Below are 19,225 nucleotides of genomic sequence, written 5' to 3'. Positions count from 1 at the left end.
CACAGTCTTTTAGTTGGCGATACATGTCTAGTCAAATTAGATTAAAGTTGGTAAAAAAAAAAAAAAAACTAAACCTTGCTCCTATAATGTTGGGTTTCATGCTTCAAATAACATATAAAATGTTATATGACATGAACCAAAATGTTTTAGTCTTGTTGCCAGGACCAATCACTCGTTCAATGCCCAAACAATTATAGTTGGCGTTCGATTCACACATCCAACTAATAGTGAGCTCCACTAATAGATATCAAGGTGTAAAGATGAAAATAAACTTTATTCATGGTTTCAAATAAAGACATGAGAAGACGATGAAGACACTCTGTATTAATAAATTTTATTATTTTAAAATTATATTTTTTCCTCTTATTTTAAACCTTTATATTTTTAGTCAAGGATGTGGAATTGAATTATTAATTTTAGGTGTTTATTTTTTAATTTAGCTATGTCACTTTAATTGGGGGTAGTATAGTCTTTTAGCTTCCTTGTAGATTAAGGATTTAATCTTATGAAAGAAAAACAGAATGAATTTGAGTATTTTAGCGTGATGACTAAGGTTTCATCAATTTTGCAATTCTTGATTTAGGTTGCAAATCCGGGATATTCAAGTTAGGTTTGATCAACTTTGAGTAGAAAACCAATTCTCCTTTACCTCTTCGTCTTCGATTATCAAAATAATCATTCATCTAAGATTTTAGGAATTGACAATAAATGGAAGGGTTTTTATCTGTAATTTTCTACACTTCATAACATTATGTCTACATATCCAACTATCTTTCTAAAAAATAATAACACATCAGATTTTTATTATCAAATTTTAGATTTTTTATATAATAAATAAATTAACTGAAAATTTGAATACATCAAGCGTAAAATTACAAAATTTAAAAGATCAATTACCAAATTGATAGATACTTAAAAACATTTAAGGATGTATAATTTGCCAAACTTTTCATATTTCTAAGTTTTCAATTTTTTTATTAATTAAATTTTGTTAAAAATAAAAAAATGGCGTGATTGATAAATTTTAAATATGGATAAAAGAAAACGACGAATTTTTTTTAATATATTATATTACAATAGTAAAAAGAAAGAACTTTCAGAATTTATGTCTTCAATTAAAAACTGTGCAATCATCAGGGACGGTTAAAGAAAAATTATAAGGGCATTATTAATAGCACCACCTGCAATTAATTAGATATAAATCATATAATAAACAACACCACTGAAAAACATAAAATTATTAAACTCAATAATAAATACGTAAACTGCAAAATAAACGCTTCGATAGACGAGCCCACGGCCCTTACTATGAGAACGACCGCTTCATATTCCCATCCCCAAACAAAAAAAAACAACCGCCGTTTCCAGTGTCACAAGTAATTCCCTCCAAATCCAACGGTAAATCGACGGTGAAGGTTCTCCGGGACCCACTTGGGCAGAGTCCACGGTGCATGATCGTGTCCACGTCATCGCTCGCAGTCCAGCCTGGCGAAACGGACTGTGGAATTACGGTGGGCCCACAGGGAAAGGCCGTGTCGGATGCGAAGACCTACTGTTACGGAAAGACAAAGCTGTCCAAACGGCGTCGCTTTTGCTTTTCCTCTGCCTCATCATCTTCACACAGAGAGAGGAGAGAGAAAGAAGAGAGAGAGAGCTCAGTGTGAGTGAGAACCTGAGCGAGGGGCCATATATGCTTCTTTTTTGTTCGCTTTATCAATTATCGCTTCCTCTTCATCTCTCCTGCAAGTTTTTTCTTCTGGGTTTCAGACGACCACGCCATCCATTGTTCTTTTTCTGGTCTTCTGCATCGACGAATGTGCGTCTGAGGGGTTTCTTTTGCTTTTCCGGCGATGGGTAGTGTGTCTTCCGATGACGGCTCCGACCAGCTGAGCGAGCGGTGCGGGAGCTACAGTTTGAGTGCGGATGTGAGCGAGTCCGAGAGTTGCAGTAGCTTCTCCTGCCGGAGGTTTGATGGCGAAGGGGCTTCAAGCTCAATGGCGTCGTCTCCGCATCCTGTTTCCGGGAATTTCTGCTTTCCGCCGCCGGTTTCGTTGCCGGTCATTGGAGGCAAGGATGTTTTTGTTTGGGATGACAAGTCTAAGAAGCGGGACGCTGATTTATCTGGTAATTTTATTTCTCTTGTGGGTTTGTTTTTAGTGAGAAAATGGATTTTGTTTCAGTATCTGTCGCCAGTCGGTCGATCTCTTTGTGTAATTCGACAATGTGGCAAGATTTTAGGCATTGGAGGGTTTTTTTTGCAAGAGTAATTCGATTCCCTCTGTCTTGCTAAATTTCTGAGATAATTGAGAGAACTATTACGATGGTGTTTTCTCCCCTTCTTTTTCTTTCAGAGATTTAGCTGCATAAACAGATCAGAGAGTGTACTGTAGGATGAGAACTGAACTGTGGTTTCTTCTTGCTTCCTGACGGCGAAGCAGAGAAACCATCCATTTTTTTAATGAGAGATCTCATCTATTGTGGAATAGGTTAAAACGGCGGTTTACCATCTTTAGCCTCTGATCTCTCATTTTTATTTTATGCAGAAGTTGAGATGATGAAGGAGAGGTTTGCGAAGCTCCTCCTTGGGGAAGACATGTCAGGGGGAGGGAAAGGGGTCTGTACCGCCCTTGCTATCTCAAATGCCATCACCAATCTCTCTGGTAGATCTTTATTTTGAGCCCCTTTAAGTGATTGTAAATTCGTAACTGTGTATTTCTCCGATTGCGTGAAGTTTAAGAACATTTCTGATAATGTTACAACCATTTTGGTCTGAAATTACAGCTACTGTATTTGGTGAATTGTGGAGATTGGAGCCACTGGCACCACAGAAAAGGGCAATGTGGCATAGAGAAATGGAATGGCTTCTATGCGTTTGTGATTCCATTGTGGAATTGGTTCCTACAGTTCAGCCTTTCCCAGGTGGAGGCACGTATGAAGTGATGATGTCGAAACCGCGCTCGGACTTGTATATGAACCTCCCTGCCCTGAAGAAGCTTGACGCAATGCTTCTCAGCATGCTCGATGGATTTTGCCATACGGAATTTTGGTATGTCGACCGGGGGATAGTTGTGGGTGACTTGAATGACTGTAATGGTTTCTTGCCCGGTGGGAGGCCTTCGATCAGGCAAGAAGATAAGTGGTGGCTTCCATGCCCAAAAGTTCCAGCAGATGGTCTGTCTGAAGATGCGAGAAAGAGGCTGCAGCAGTGCAGGGACTGTACTAATCAAATACTCAAAGCAGCCATGGCAATCAACAGCAATGTACTTGCTGAAATGGAAATTCCTACTGCCTACAAGGAAACCTTGCCCAAGGTATGGGTTTCTTGTCTGTTGACTGGCAATTCACTGAACTTTTGATGTTATCTTCCACGTATATCGATCTGCTGCTGAAGTTCTTTTTGCTGGTTGCTGTTCTCCATTTGCATGATTTAATCTTTTCTAAGAATCTATGTTTCTTGATCTGTTATACATGCTTCAAATGGTCCTGTTAATGTTAATGGGTTTCATATTTACATCGTCGTGCCACCTCTGGAATTCATTGCCGTGCCACCCCTGGAATTCATTGTTCATCAGATTGGAAAACAGATTCATGATGATTAAGTTCCTTTAGTTTTCTATCGTTATGATGAATGCAGAGCGGAAAAGCTTGCTTGGGAGATATCATTTATCGCTACATAACCGCTGACCACTTCTTGCCCGAATGCCTCCTTGATTGCTTGGACCTTTCATCTGAGCATCACACCGTGGAAGTAGCGAATAGGATCGAGGCTTCAGTTCATATTTGGAGGGCAAAAGACCATAAAAGAAGTGGTCACCGCAGTAAGGGAAGACGGCCAACTTGGAGTGGCAAGGTCAAGGGAATTGTTGCAGATTCGGGGAAGAGTCACAACCTGGCCCGGAGAGCGGAGACGCTTCTCGAAAGTCTAAGACTAAGATTTCCAGGATTACCACAGACAGGATTGGACATGGCCAAGATCCAATATAACAAAGTAATCCTTTCAATCCCTTTGGTTGTCTTTATCAACTGGAGTCAAGGGCTTGTCTAATGCCAAAAACTTTCCTGCAGGATGTGGGGCAGTCAATTCTGGAGAGCTATTCAAGGGTGATGGAGAGTTTAGCATTCAACATCATGGCACGTATTGACGACGTTCTATACGTAGATGATGCCATAAAGCGGTGCGTTGAAGCAGAGACAATCTCCCTTTTCAACCGAGGCTTGGGCGGTCTTCCCATCCAGAAACGCATGTCTCCCAGCCCCTTCTCAATCCACCACAGCCCATTTGCCTCCCCATTTGCAACTCCAACATTCTGTTCCTCGACTCCCATCGGCGGAAGCCCAGGAAGAGCATCCCCAACTGTAAAAAGAAGCAATGTCAAAGAAGCAGGCCAAGCTGACAAGGAGAGGATTTGGTCATACGCAGGGAATCTGAGTGGTAGAAGAATCTCTGGGGTTACTCCAGAGCGAGACTGACTGATTGTTCATTATAAAATCTGAAGACATCTTGCTAATCTTAGTGTATATTACTTTAGCCAGTAGAAGAACAAATGTAGAAGAGACAGTTTCAGAAAGAAGAGGGATAATTTTGCATTATATGCTGTGTTTTGTAAGTATATGGTTTGTGTCCAAAAAAGCCAATTTTGGTGGCAGCCTTAGGAGCACGAGCCGTTTGCCAGAGTAAAACTCAATCAAGGAATATTTTTGGGATCAGAATGGGTTCTCCCACACCCAGTGGCCACTATAAAATATTTGGATCGCTGCTTTCGGAAGCAACATAATCATAATTGTCCTGTTGTGAAGCCTTGTTTTGGAGATGGCTGTGGAAATCATTGCTGCCACTCCACTTGCAATTTTTTAGTCCGTTAAGTTGGACTTTTGATTTGGGAGTTGTTAAATCTTGCTTTTGCAATTTGGTATTTTTTCACTGGAGGAGTATCAAGATTTTATAATAGAATCCACCCACACCTTTCATAAGTGATCATGAAAAAAGTTTGGAGTATTTTAAACCAATTGATTTGATTGATTAAAGCTATCACAAATGCATCATCCACCTGCTTTAGGTATAAACCCAAACCGGGTATTAAATTTCTATTAACATTTCAACACTCTATTGACTAATCTGGCAACTGTCTTACTCTATAATATTTGATGTTGAAAAACACATATGAATCAATTTCTAAATTAGTGACCATCATAAGATCTTAACTCATTCTCTCCTGTTTTGCCCCAACCTCTGAGCCACCCATAATGATTACACATAATTATATTATTAATAATATTTTTTTAACTTATTTAAGAATGGTGAAATGCTTATTTATTAATGTGATATTTTTTGAATGATTTACCCAGAAATATCTATTGAAATTGACATTTTAGCGACATTTCTATAAAATTGAAACTTTGGGTACAAAAACATTTTAGCTGTTGTAACTGCATAAATAGGAACTTTGGTTTTTGTTCAAACACAACAAATAATAATCTATACTATACTATACTATGTTACCATATTTCATAGTAATTTTTTATTAGATGGAGAAAGACAACAATTACAAGTAGTACCACATGAGACCAAAAGTTTTTCAGAAGGTAAAAAAAAAAAAAAGGAGAAGCTACTAATACCATTCAATGGAAGATTCAATTTGTCTAATACAAAAAAGAAATTTACATGCTCATCATCAAGTTCAAGATCCTCCACCCACATCCATGGCAGGTTAGCAACAGCAGTAGCCAGAAACTTCAAAGCAACTGTGTTCAAATTAATGAAGTAAAGACTTTATTTATTAACAGATTACCTGGAAACTACTACATAATTTTCAGGCTTCGCCTTCAGCTGAAAAATGGAAAAATATGACAGAAATGAAATACAACCGTGCCACAGATTGAATATCCCGTGCAGGATTAAAGAGGGAGTTCAACATGACAAGCGGGAGATGGAAATATATTCTCCAGTTTCACAAGGCTGCGATATGATCACGCACCTGTTGGATTCCACCATGTTACCGCTTTAGATAAAATTCAAGTATATAGGAATTGGTTTAATAGGTGTAAGAATAAGCTGACAATTGCTGCTAGCTTTGACAACACATTTAGAAATAGGCAGAAACTTTACTTATTTGGGTACCAATATCAAGATGAAATTAGTCTTTAAAATTTGAAATTGACTTATCCTATTTAAGATGCAAAAAATAGAATCGTCTCGAGAGAGCAGTTCCTTCTTGACTTTCTTTGAAGCCAGAACGTATAAAGGATAAGAAATTGATTTCTCATATATGATCCTAAGAGAGTCCACATGAAGCATCCACTTTAAGAGGCAAGAGCTCTTCTGGTAACTTAAAAGCTAGTTCCGTTTTCCCAATTGCCACTGAAATGAATTCTAAAAAGCGGAAGAAAAAACACAAAATCTCCATTAAACACTAGCCGAAAAACCACTATTTTTTGGGGGAAGAGGCAAGATTTTCACATCTTTTTTGGTAATATATTTTGGACATTATTACAACTTTTCCTCTCGTTCTCATGAAACAATTTGTTTGATGAACTTTCAAGAGTGAGTATTTCTTCAACCCAATACTTCTCACATATCCCATTCTGCCTTGACTCAGAAATTATATTTCATCTAGCAGATTTCCCCTCCAAGTAGAAACATTTGATTTCGAAAAGCAATTCCCAAAATTAGCTTAAAAGAAAAAACAACTCATAGGAAAGAAAATTTTGCCCACACCTATCAAATTCTTTCTTTGGTTAAAACTTAAAAGTTATAGAAAGCCAGCTGACTGTTTGGAAAAACAAACTAGATATTTTACTTTAGAATGTAGAGACAAAGATGGTAGATGTCATTTGGTTAATTGGAACGAACTTTCTTGCCATTTGAATTTGGGTGGCATTGAAGAGGAAGTATTAGAAGATGGAACTATTCTTGTTAGCCAAATAGCTTCAGGGATTCTCAAGAGAGGAGAAAAGGGTACCTATCCATAAGGGTGTTTTCAGAATCGATGGGATAGTCGAGGGTGCTGTTCAGGCAGGGAAGTGAAATCTAATCGAAAGCTAGTTACCCTTCTGTGGACATAATAAAAGATATTGGAATTCTAATGAAGCTTTTGACTTCAAGGGAGGGAAAACAAATAGATTTAGATTTCTGAAGGAACATATGGTTGGAAGAGTGTATCCGTAAACTTATATTGCTGAGAATCTAAAAAATTGTAGGTATGAAAGAGTTCCAAGTTAATCAGATATGGAACAAGGAATAGAAGGTCTAGAATCCTTCCTGTAATAGACCCACTAGCAGACAGGCCTAATCCCCGTCAGCCCCAATTGGATTGCCTCGGCAAAAGGAGATTTGAGGATCAAAATGATGTTCTATAAGTAAGTCCTGGAGAAAATTTTGGTGGTTTTAAACTCCAGTGTAATCGTCCCGAAAGGGTGAGGGAATCTTTTGAGGAACTTGGTTGAGTTGCCCTGTGGAGTATTTGATTAGAAATAAATAGAATAATTTTTTAGGATTCGTATAGAGATATAGAGAAATTTAAAGAGAACTTTATTTACCTAAGATTGAACTTTTTTCTTTTCTGATTGGAAACTTATATTTCATTAGAGAATGAAAAATACAAAAACCTCCAAATGAGCTACACGAACACGCTCCAATTTTGAGAAATCGAATAAGTAAAGAACTCCATTTCTTTCCAACCAAATGTTCTCAAAACAACTATAACTATAAGATTAGAGCAATCAATATTAGCTTTCTTTCTGAAAAAAAGGCACCATTGAAGAGAGAGAGAGCATCAAGTCTTGAATCGAGTGGAGAAAAACAAAGCAAACCCCAAAGGTATTAAGAAGATTCCACCGACAATATAGTCACACACTGTTAGTCATTGACTTAGTGTTTATAAAAAATTAGAAGAACTCGTGCAAGGGATACACAAAATAATTTGGAGAGTGCATATAGGATTCTTTGTTGAATCATATCTTTAGTAATGACTCCAACAAAGAAAAGTGTCCGAGAAAACTTTGACTATCTTAGAGAACTTAGCTTAGGAATGCCTCCTCTTAATCCAACATACAGATAAACCTGGATTTAGTGGAATGGAAAGAGGTCCTGAGCATCTCCCAACCGAACTCCTTTCCCTCCATCCACACCAATTGAAGGGCCTCTAGAGATAGTGTAATTTAAATATATAGTATTTTGCATCTTTTCTTCTTTTGTATCCATATCAATTTTGGGGTTTTCTTATAATCCCATTTTCATGGTAGAGAAAGAATCCCAGTCCTTTTTTTTTTCTTCTTCCAGTTTTTCTTCGTTGATGAATTTGTCACTCGTACAAAAGTTCACCGAACATCCTACATCTTAAAACGCTAACCAACAGGATGATCACCAGCTTCAATAAAATAAGACAATCTTCAAAGCCAAGCTACTAGCTAAATCACATCAAAAATAATTATGCAGGAAGCAATTTTCAGTAGGAAAGTGAAACAAGAAGACCTTCATTAAACTAAATATAACAAAAGTCACCGAGAATGAGACCAGATAGAAAAATTCAATGAAGCTATAAAATGAACAATACTTACTCCTGACGTTGATGTGATCCAACCTGGGGGCGGCCAGAACAGCCTTGAATACTCAGGACGATCAGATAAAGGTGATATACTTCCATCATCCAATTCAAATATAGCAATGTCACTACCCTTAAATACATCATCTTCTTCCCCACTGGGGCAGAAGAAACCGTCAGTAAAGAATATGCAGTTTCCTTTACAACCGGATAAACTTGAAGCTGATGCAGAAAAGGAGCAATTTTCGGCCAAGAATAGCATTGTGTCACCCAAGTCATCGACCTCAACCCACTTCTTACTTCCATCACCGCCCAGCTTAAACACTTTAAATCCAACTGTTTTTTCACGCAGAATACCATCAGGAAGTTCACCGCCCAACCCAAAATTCCCTTCAGAGTCTATGGTTAAATACATATCGACCAACAACAGTTCACCATTGGATTCCATCAAAATCTTCTTGTCGCCGCCAAATACAGGTTCAACCATTAAAGTCACATTATCTTGAGATTCAACCAGAAAAGTAGCCCCAGAATTATCAACCGCATAAAACTCCCCCTCGAATAACATCACATCGTCATAAGGCAGCGCATTCTGAGAAATTGTGGTCCACCGACCATCCCCTGACTTAAACATAGCCAACTTTCCAGAAACATGAATAGTAATCAAAACGAAGCCATTCCCCTCGTACTTGTAAGCGACCTTTTCCTTATACAAATCGTCGGCATCGCCCGGTCGATTACTCAAAGGCCAAAAATTAAGGTAATGTAGCACGTATTCCTGACAAAGTTCAGAAACCGAAAAATTCAACAAGTCCAGTACCTTGGGGAAATTTTCCGGCAACGGCTTAAAGCAACACTTAGACAGCGGATTTGAAAGTTTAACTGTTCCGGAGACATCTTCTTCGACCTTGATCAACCAGGCGTCTGAGTGCGCTACAGAAGGAGGCATGGGAGACCCAATCCGAAATACGGATCGCTTGGTGAGAAAGAAACCCCAAGTGGTGTTTGAAATGCCATGATTTGGAAGAAGTGGAAATTGACCCGGTAATCTGAGGCGTTTGGGAGGGACGAGGGATCTCCAGGATGAACAAACCGATCGGAAGCGCATCGTATCGAAAGGAGTTTCGAAACATTGAGCGATGAGGTAGAGGAGATCCTTGGGGAGAAGAGACCACTCAGCCATGGATGGATTTGAATTTGGGAAATTGAGAACGAAAAACGAGCAAGAAAGAAGAACTGGAGTGTCGCTGATGAAGCCCCTTTTATAGTTTGTTGCCCTCGGTGGCGACGGCCGACGGCATCCGGCGAGGCTCCGGCCATTCGCCGCTTTTATAATATTTATTCATTTTGTTTATTGGTTTTTAAAAATGTTTTACACTTTTTTTTTAATTCGAACTGGACAATAATATATGTCTTTAACCATTTTGGTATTTGAATTACAAACTTACTTATGCTAAAATATATACATTTCAATTTAATTTCATATTTAAACATTTTGATTCTATTTTTGTCATGAGGATTTTTTTTTAGCAAGGTACCAAAATTTGAAATTGGTTAATAATAAATTTCGACTAATATTTTGTGAGTTATCATATAATAGAGTAGTTAGACTACTTGGAAAATGTAAATTTTGTAAATTTAAACATAATTTAACATGTATTATCAATAAGTTGGGAGATTGAAATTCTACACAAGTCATGTTTTTTAAGTAAAATAAAAATAGAAAAGTAAAATATTTAATAATTTGTCTAAATTTATTAAAAACTGTAAAATTAGTACTTTTTATATTTTTGTTCATTTAAATGTTTTTTCCTCTTTACGCGAGGTATTTTTTGTGGTTTTTTTTTAATATGTCAATGATATTAATCGCATAAATTAAATGTCAACATAAATTTATAAACTTAGACAGGTCATGAGTTTGAATTTTCCACTAATCCTTGTTGTGCTAAAAAAAATCAAATAAATTAAATATAAGTTCATAAATGAAATGTAAAAAAGAAAATTACATATAATACAAATACTTTTTAACTATAATTAAAATTTATTTATTTCTCCAAAATTGAATCCAATAAAAAGCCCACCAAAAAAGTCCAGCCCGATTCAAAATCAGTGCAAGCTGCAGCAGCGCTCTGCTAGTTGTGAAGCAGTTGAAATCAACTTCCTTCTCACTATCCAATTTCCAGACCTATTCGTTCGCATGGAGAAGACGACGCAGAGCAGTAGACGAAAGCAGCAGAAAAGCTCGGCTCGAGCAAAGGTATTTGGCGCCAAGGCGCTGCAGCTAAGCGAGGACGATGCCTCGCGCATAGTCGGCGGAATAGTGGAGAAAGGTATTTCAGACTCGCACCAGAACGAGCCCTTCGTCTCACTTGCCCCTCCCAAACCTTCTGTTCTGCCATTTCCTGTCGCTCGGCATCGGTCTCATGGCCCAGTAAGATTCCAGTTTGGCAGTTTCATTTATCTGTAGTGCACCCCATTTCTATGCTTAATTATGGAACTTAGCAGTCGGCGAGAGTAATTTTTATTCTTTTAATAAGTTTGACTATAGAAGCAGGAGGATTTTTTGTTTTATGTCAATATTGTGTAATATGATTGGAAGAAAGAGTATTTGAATATTCGTTAGTAGTTTTTCCAGTTGTAAATGGATTAATTTGGAGAAATATTTAGACTCATTTTGGATTCCCTATCTTATTAACAGTCCAATCTGATTTTGCAGCATTGGGTATCAGTAACTAGCAAAAAGGGTGGTGATAACATTAAACATGATCGGCAGGAGAATGGTGAAGATGATGAAAGTTTGATCGAGATTGAGTCTATAGCAAATTTTGCTAACCCAATACAAAGGAAAAATAAAAATAGCTTAGACTTTGGCAGGTGGAGAGAGGTTGTCCGAGGCCACAACCATGATGCAGCGAATAAAGAGGAAAAGAAAGTTGCAGGGTTAGCAAAAAATGAAAACCTAAATCGTGCTGGGGAAGCAATTAACACTGTTGATGATACCATGATGTCATGCAAGCCCTTATCAGCTGATGTGCTTGCACCTATTCTTATGAATGATGAACATAATTCATCTGGTTTTGTAAATGATCCCACTGGAATGAGGACAAAGGATTCTGGTTCTGATTTCGTGAGTTCAACAAATAATGCAGAAATAAAAGGGCTGGATCAACTATGTCTTTGGAAGGACTTTCAAGATGTTGATGATAGATCAGGACATGTTTCAGAGAGTGTTGAAATTAATGAGGGAATGCCAGTTGACGGTACTTCATTGCCAGATATGGCTATGGGGCTGCACCATTCAAATCCAGAAATGGTTCCTTGTTTTGGGTCCAATATCAAGGGAGAAGATGCATTCTCGACACTGGAGAGCCAGATCAATGCAGAGAACCGTGCACGGATACAAAGAATGTCACCTGAAGAGATTGCCGAAGCACAGACTGAGATAAAGGAGAAGATGAGTCCTGCACTAGTGAAAGCTCTGAAAAGGAGAGGTGAGGAAAAGTTGAAGAAGGGATCTTCAAAGCCTGACGTCAGCAAGAATTCTGAGTTGGATAATCTACAAAAAGAGGGTACATTTAATAGATATGATTCTCTCTGTGTAGAGAATGGCGTAACTTCAGCAAATTCAACCGTAAAGGACACAAAGAGTGGGCTTCAGAATGTTTCAGTGCAGAAATTTGACTTGGGTAGTAGCACATGGAGTGCTTGGAACGAAAGGGTTGAAGCAGTAAGGTTGTTAAGGTTTTCCCTGGAAGGAAATATAGTTGAAAGCTGTTCTTTCCAGCAATCAGAGAATGGTAAGACTTGGCGGTATTTTGTTGCTTTTTCTTTTCCCTGGAGGGGGAGGAGGGGCGATGGTGCATTTGATTAATAGAATTTCCATGGTGCTTTTGTTTATGTTTTCCATGATGTCTGTCATCTCCAATTATGAGATCTTGTGCATGAGCTAGATTTGGGCGTTTAGAACTTTTCCATCAGTTCCAGTTCCATAGAGGACGAACTCTATAGTTATTTAATGGTGATAACTGATCTAATAGTTCAACTAGCTCAAGTATCTTTTAACATTCCAATTGATAGATGGGCTGGGATATTAAATGTCTAGGAACAAAATGTTTATGTTTGTTTCTTAGTATTTATTCCTATGATTATGTCTAATAACTGAACCAAATTAATTTATTGTGAAAGCAATTTTTCTCCAATGTCACGATGTTGAGAGGATTTGGATACCTATGATGGTTGGCTTGCTATTCTCAATTTTCAAAATTGCATAAGAATGAAATCTTGTATGTAAAAACTCATACTCCGTAACCTTACGATGAATCTCATCAACCCAATGGCACTGTAGTATTATAAACATTTAAGGTACATAACTCCCTTTTGGAGTATACAAAGACCCCCTACCCAACTGAAAGTTGCAAGAAAACAGAACTTATAGAGAAACCCAATTTTTTGGGAATTTACTAGAACATAATCCAACTTAGTACTTGCTAAAGGATAGTGTGGACCTTTTTGTCAATTGTCATTTATTTTGAATATTTTAATTTCTTTCAGAAGAACCAAAAAGTATTCTTGTCACTTTCTTTTTATTTAGATCACACGTGAGTCTTGTTTTCTTTTCATTTCTAAAGCTTTCTATCATCACTAGAATGTATAAAAATGTATTATGTCTACAAGGTATACATTTTATTCTCTAATATTGATTAACTCCTCTATATGTGTCATGGCACAGGTGATCTTGCAGTCCATGGGTACAGCACTGAAAATGTTACTTCACGAGATTTTCTTCGAACTGATGGGGATCCTAGTGCTGCAGGTTACACGATTAAAGAAGCTGTGGCACTGACAAGGAGTGTGGTCAGTTTAGTTGCTTCATTGTAGTGACAATTTTTTTCCACCATAAAAGAACTGTTAGTTTTTTCCACTTTTGAGGTCTTATTTTTCTTGTTGCTTAATAATGTGTTGCTAGAGAACAAAGTTACTTCATTTTTTTAATTTCAAATCTTCAACATGTTTATAATTTTAAGCTCCTTAAATCTTCTTTCCTTTTTACTCTAGCTTCTCGTTTGTGTCAGATACCAGGTCAACGTGTCCTTGGGTTGCATGTTATTTCAAACGTGCTTGACAAGGCATTGCTTAATACACACCAAAAACCAGTTGGGTCCGCAATGGTTAAAGATGGTATCTCTATTGATTACAATGCAATTTGGGCTTATACCCTTGGCCCTGAACCAGAGCTTGCTTTGTCACTTAGGTGAGACTCCCTGAGTGCTTGTATTATTGACATTCATTTTTCCTTTTTTAAGAGTCTGCGCCTGCCCCAATCATTGACATTCATTTTAACTTGCTTTGGTATACTCATTGCTTGGCTTGGTTCATGCTACACCTGACTGTGTTGCTGCTACCATATTTTCAAATTTGTGAAAATTGATCCATGGTTTGTCATGGGAAGTTTATGTTACTCTAAGATGTGGTTAATTCATCATATCCTCATTGCTTTACATCTTTTCTAAAATCATCTCTGATTTTCAGTGTCCCAAGTCACTAAATTTTTTGTTTATGTGTAGGATATGCTTGGATGATAATCATAGCTCTGTCGTTCTAGCTTGTGCTGAAGTTATTCAGTGTATATTGGGCTGTAATTTGAACGAAATCTTCTTTGATACCTTACAGGTAGGATGTTTATAGCATGGAACTTTAATAAATTTTCTCTCCAATTTTTATTCTCAGTTAAAGTCTATTTTCTTCAGAAAACATCAACTTATGAGATGGATCTCTACACTGCTCCTATATTCCGAAGTAAACCAGAGATCAATGTTGGTTTCCTCCAAGGTGGATTTTGGAAGTACAATGCTAAACCTTCTAATATTCTTCCTTTCAGTGAAGATGTTGGGAATGTTGAAGATGGAGAGAAATATACAATCCAGGATGATATTGTGGTTGCACAACAAGATATTCTGGCAGGTTTGGTTCGAATGGGAATCCTTCACAGGCTTCGCTATCTTCTGGAGGTATACGTTCTCATTATCTAGATTTTGTACTTTTAATTTGACTATTGGGGATGACTGTCGCACCTGAATGGATCTCAACAGTTTCCCTTTTATTAAATTTGCATGATTAATTGATTAAGAAAGTAAAGATGACCTCAATGTATGGTGAGAATTCCCACTGAAGTTGGTATATTGATTAAAGAATAGCTATCTATTGCCAACACTACACAGGTTAGAAAGATTATAAGTTTATAACTATTGCTACTAATGAAGATTCTACATTGTGGCTTCTAATAAGTAAACAAATTATTGCTTTTGTGACTCTTTAAGGCATGACATGTGAAATATGTTTTTTTTTGGCCCTCTCTCTAATCGCAGCATGTTTAGTATCTACAATTGTTATGATTTAAAAAATGTTATTTCCATTTTTTACTTTGCGTTTTTGCTTCAATTTCCAATATGTGATGATTTTTATGGTTTCAGGCGGGCCCTTCAGTAGCTTTAGAAGAATGCATACTTTCGATACTTATTGCAATAGCAAGGCATTCCCCAACGTGCGCACAAGCAATAATGAAATGTGAAAGGCTTGTTGGGTTGATTATCAACAGGTTTACAATGAGCGACAAAATTGATATCCTTTCCTTTAAAATAAAATCTGTTGTCCTTTTGAAGGTAATTGCTAGTGCTTTGATGTATTCCAATAATTTTCATTTGTCTGTTGTTCGAATAGTTCGTTATTTCCATTATCAGACAGTTGCAGGAACTGATTTTGGGGTTTTGCCTCTGTTTTTCACACGACAGGTCTTAGCTTGTTCAGACAGGAATAATTGTGTTGCATTTGTAAAAACTGGAGCTTTTCCAACTATGATATGGCATTTGTTTCACTATATTACCTCCATTGACCATTGGGTCAAGTCAGGGAAGGAAAAATGTAAACTTTCATCAGCTTTGATGGTTGAACAATTGAGGCTGTGGAAGGTTTGCATTCAGGATGGATACTGTGTATCTTACTTTTCTGATGTTTTCCCTGCCTTGTGCTTATGGTTGAGCCCACCAAATTTTGACAAACTTGTTGAGAATAATGTCCTTCGTGAATTTGCAACCATTTGTACGGAGGTATACCATGTTCTGGAGGCTTTGGCTAGAAGACTTCCTAACTATTTTTCACAGAAACATTTAGACAGTCAAGAGCTAGGACTTGCTGGTAATGAATCTGAAATTTGGTCCTGGAGTTGTGCTGTTCCGATGGTTAATTTAGCTGTGAAATGGTTAGAGTCAAAGAGTGATCCATTCATATCCAAATTATTTGCGTCACAAAAAGAGATTAGGAGTGGCTTTGAGTTTGAAGGTATATCGTTGGCACCATTGTTGTGGGTTTATTCAGCTGTCATGAAGATGCTATCTCAAGTGTTTGAAAGGATTGTCCCGCAGGATATTATGTCCCTGGAAGGAAGTGGTCAGATTGTGCCTTCACTACCAGAGTTTATACCACGAGTTGGACTTGAGATAATTAGGAATGGCTTTTTGAGCTTTCCAGGTGCATATGATAAGAAACCCGAAACCTATCCCTTTGTAGGTAACTCTTTTGTAGAGGATCTTTGTTTTTTGAGAGAACATGGTGAATTTGAAACGTCTCTGGCTTCTGTATGTTGCCTTCATGGGTTGATGCTTAGTATTATGAATATTGATCGTCTGATCCACTTAGCCAAAACCGAGAGGCATGGTTTTCCTTTCAGAGATTACAACGGCTCAAGGGAAGGGGAAATTTTAATGGTTGGGATGTTTAAGGCATCCCTCATCGAACAGAGAAGCGTGCTTAACCTTTTTACAAAGGTAATTGCTTTGGAGTCTGACTCTCTGCAGTTAATAGAGACCTTTGGCAGAGGCGGCCCTGCACCTGGGGTGGGAACTGGCTGGGGCGTGTCTGGAGGTGGATATTGGTCTCCTGCTGTTTTATTAGCTCAAAATGATGCAGCATTTGTCATGTTCCTAATTCAAGCATTTCAGACCGTTCCAACTTTAAATATACTGACTGCTCAGGAATCCTTGACCATTCAAAGCATAAATTCTGCCTTGGCAATATGCTTGGTTCTTGGGCCAAGAGATACGTGTTTGGTCGAGAAAACAATGGAATTTTTGATCCAGGCTCCTATTTTGCATCATTTCAATTTCTATATTCAGAGTTTTATCCAACTCAATGGAAGAGTGAAGCAATTTGGGTGGAAGTATAGTGAAGACGACTGTTTGATCCTTTGTAAAACATTAAGTTCTCACTATAAGGATAGGTGGTTATCGCCAAAGGAATCCAAATCCACAAAGAATAAGAGCAACTTTAGTGACAAAATATTTAAGAAAAGCAGTAATTCTTTGGATACAATATATGAGGAGGAATCAGATGAGACAAATAGGATAGCGCAAGATTGTACTTGTTTGGTAGTTCAGTGGGCTTACCAAAGACTTCCACTTCCAAAGCATTGGTTTTTAAGTCCAGTCTCAACTATCTGTGATAGTAAGTATGTTGGTCTTCAAAAATCTTCTGATGCGCAAAAGATTGTGCAGGACTCTAGTGATGTGCTTGAGGTTGCTAAGAGTGGACTCTTCTTTATTTTAGGAGTTGAAGCATTTTCCACCTTCCTACCTGATTATTTCCCTTCACCTGTCCAGAGTGTGCCATTGATTTGGAAATTGCACTCTTTATCTGTTGTTTTACTCGCAGGCATGGGAGTTTTGGATGATGAGAAGAGTAGGGATGTTTATGAGGTTTTGCAAGACCTGTATGGTCAGTGTCTTAACAAAGCTAGGTATAGTAGACTCTCTGAACGAATCCAGGAGAAGAATGCAACAGATTTACCGTCACAACCAGAAAATAAGAGCAATTTAGAGTTCCTGATGTTTCAATCAGAGATTCATGACAGTTACTCAACATTTATTGAGACTCTAGTGGAGCAGTTTGCTGCCGAATCCTATGGAGATATACTATATGGACGGCAAATTGTACTATATCTTCACCGATGTGTTGAAGCTCCTGTGCGGATTGCTGCCTGGAATGCACTAAATAATGCCCGTGTTCTCGAACTTCTTCCACCTCTTGAGAAGTGCTTTGTTGATGCTGAAGGGTGTCTGGAACCTATTGAGGTGCGTTCCATCTTCACTGCTTTCAAATATGAGTATCAAACACATCTTTACCCGTTTTCTGCTTTCAAATATGAATATCAAACACATCTTTACCGGTTTTGGGTCCAAAATTATGCTCAATTACTACTTCAAGTCCAAAAATATAGAATACAATTCTTTCTTCACGAGATTGTCTTGAGAGTGGGAGGGACTGTATAAGTAGTGATTGTGATTCTTTTATCCATCCTCCTTAGGGAAATTTGCTAGAGTAGTTAAAAATAAATGAACAGAGGCAGTATTGGAGAGTTTTGGCATCAAATTTTCACGAGATTCTCTAGAAAGTTGGTTGTAGTAAGAAGATTGACATGTTTTTCATCGATTTCATTTACTGGAAAATCTAATCTGGAAAAAATGGTTCCTTCACAGGATAATGAAGCCATTCTGGAAGCCTATGTGAAGTCATGGGTTTCAGGTGCCCTTGACAGATCTGCAAGCCGAGGTTCAGTGGCCTATTTACTAGTTCTCCACCACCTCTCATCCTACATATTCCACTCTAACCATGTCGCCAACTTGTTGCTGCGTAACAAGCTCTCAAGGTCTCTTTTGCGAGACTACTCTCAAAAACATCAGCGCAAGGTATTGAAGTTAATCTTGATAGTTCTAAATTTCAAGTAACAGCCATAACACATTGAACCTAGTGATATTATTATTCCGTTATGATATAACTTATGAGTAAGTAAAAGTTTCCCTCTGATGATATATCATGTTAACTGATGCATTCTGATCAAATACTTAATCGCAGGAAATGATGTCAGATCTTATCTTATATACTGCACCAGCGACGTATCGTGTAGCCGGACAGAAGGGTGTTTGTTCGTCGATCAAAATGAGCACTGTGGAGAAAAGGCTCGAGGTGTTGAAGGAAGCTTGTGAGAGGAACTCCTATCTTTTGACAGTGGTTGAAGAGCTCGGGTCCGCTGCAAAACACAAACTGTCCGCAATGTGCAGTCAGTTAGCCTAAAAAGCTGGCAAAATATATGATGCGTAGAGAAGAGAAGATTGGAGATGGAAGTTCTTGGTAATGAGGATTGAAGGGGGTGATGTGTTCCCTGTTCTCAAACTTCAACCATGGGTTGGGCAGCCGTATAGATCCTTGAATGGGAAAGTTTCTGACATTTGTACATGAATTGTGTAAATTAAACTGAAATGCAACAAAAACGATGGTCCTAACTTGATTTTGACATGAAAGTTTGTTTGATAAGAAACATGTAACTCAGTGAAATGCATATAACTAATCTAGTCTGATTGAATATTAAGTCTATTTCAAATTAATTATGATTCTATTTAGTTTATATTGTCAATACTATTAAACAAATATTGATGTGGCACAAAATTAGTACGATGTAGGAGATAGTTAGACGAATTGTACACTATGTTGATTAATGGCAATAGTTAGATAGGAAAAAACAAATTGCAAATTATCTACTTATTGTTTCAAAGGGTTTGAGGTTTAAATTTTGACGTTGTATTAAAAAAGTTCTTCAAATTTAGAAATTAAATAGGGCATAATATCTGGGATTAAAA

At 37.6% G+C, this 19,225-nt stretch overlaps 3 protein-coding genes across 6 annotated transcripts; 2 read left to right on the top strand and 1 right to left on the bottom strand.

Moving 5' to 3' along the window:
- The first annotated feature begins 1,629 nt into the window (after positions 1-1,629).
- On the top strand, positions 1,630-4,590 carry ROPGEF1 (rho guanyl-nucleotide exchange factor 1). Its single transcript, XM_022284963.2, has 5 exons — positions 1,630-2,124; positions 2,544-2,660; positions 2,782-3,311; positions 3,635-3,988; positions 4,066-4,590. The coding sequence occupies exons 1-5, from the start codon at positions 1,851-1,853 to the stop codon at positions 4,468-4,470; spliced, it is 1,680 nt and encodes a 559-aa protein (XP_022140655.1). The 5' UTR covers positions 1,630-1,850; the 3' UTR covers positions 4,471-4,590.
- A 1,000-nt stretch (positions 4,591-5,590) lies between these two features.
- LOC111011324 (F-box SKIP23-like protein (DUF295)) lies at positions 5,591-9,912 on the bottom strand. 4 transcript variants are annotated; one of them, XM_088121285.1, is made up of 2 exons: positions 8,557-9,911; positions 5,591-5,742 (listed from the first exon to the last, which is right to left on the bottom strand). In XM_088121285.1, exons 1-2 carry the CDS (start codon positions 9,721-9,723, stop codon positions 5,734-5,736), a joined length of 1,176 nt encoding a protein of 391 aa, XP_087977411.1. In that variant the 5' UTR covers positions 9,724-9,911; the 3' UTR covers positions 5,591-5,733. The 4 variants fall into 4 exon arrangements, with proteins under 4 accessions (XP_087977411.1, XP_022140734.1, XP_087977409.1 ...); XM_022285042.2 differs by having other exon boundaries at positions 5,591-5,975; positions 8,557-9,909; XM_088121283.1 differs by lacking the exon at positions 5,591-5,742 and adding an exon at positions 5,983-8,366 and having other exon boundaries at positions 8,557-9,912.
- Positions 9,913-10,646: 734 nt separating this feature from the next.
- On the top strand, positions 10,647-18,973 carry IYO (RPAP1-like, carboxy-terminal protein). Its single transcript, XM_022284692.2, has 10 exons — positions 10,647-10,971; positions 11,257-12,337; positions 13,270-13,394; positions 13,613-13,791; positions 14,105-14,210; positions 14,288-14,548; positions 15,011-15,199; positions 15,329-17,662; positions 18,068-18,277; positions 18,444-18,973. The coding sequence occupies exons 1-10, from the start codon at positions 10,738-10,740 to the stop codon at positions 18,660-18,662; spliced, it is 4,938 nt and encodes a 1,645-aa protein (XP_022140384.1). The 5' UTR covers positions 10,647-10,737; the 3' UTR covers positions 18,663-18,973.
- The last annotated feature ends 252 nt before the right edge of the window (positions 18,974-19,225 follow it).

Source organism: Momordica charantia (assembly GCF_013281855.1).
Source record: "Momordica charantia cultivar OHB3-1 chromosome 2 unlocalized genomic scaffold, Mcharantia_2.0 BLBB01000002.1, whole genome shotgun sequence".
Taxonomy (NCBI): Eukaryota; Viridiplantae; Streptophyta; class Magnoliopsida; order Cucurbitales; family Cucurbitaceae; genus Momordica; species Momordica charantia.
This window is presented reverse-complemented; position numbering and strand designations above follow the sequence as displayed.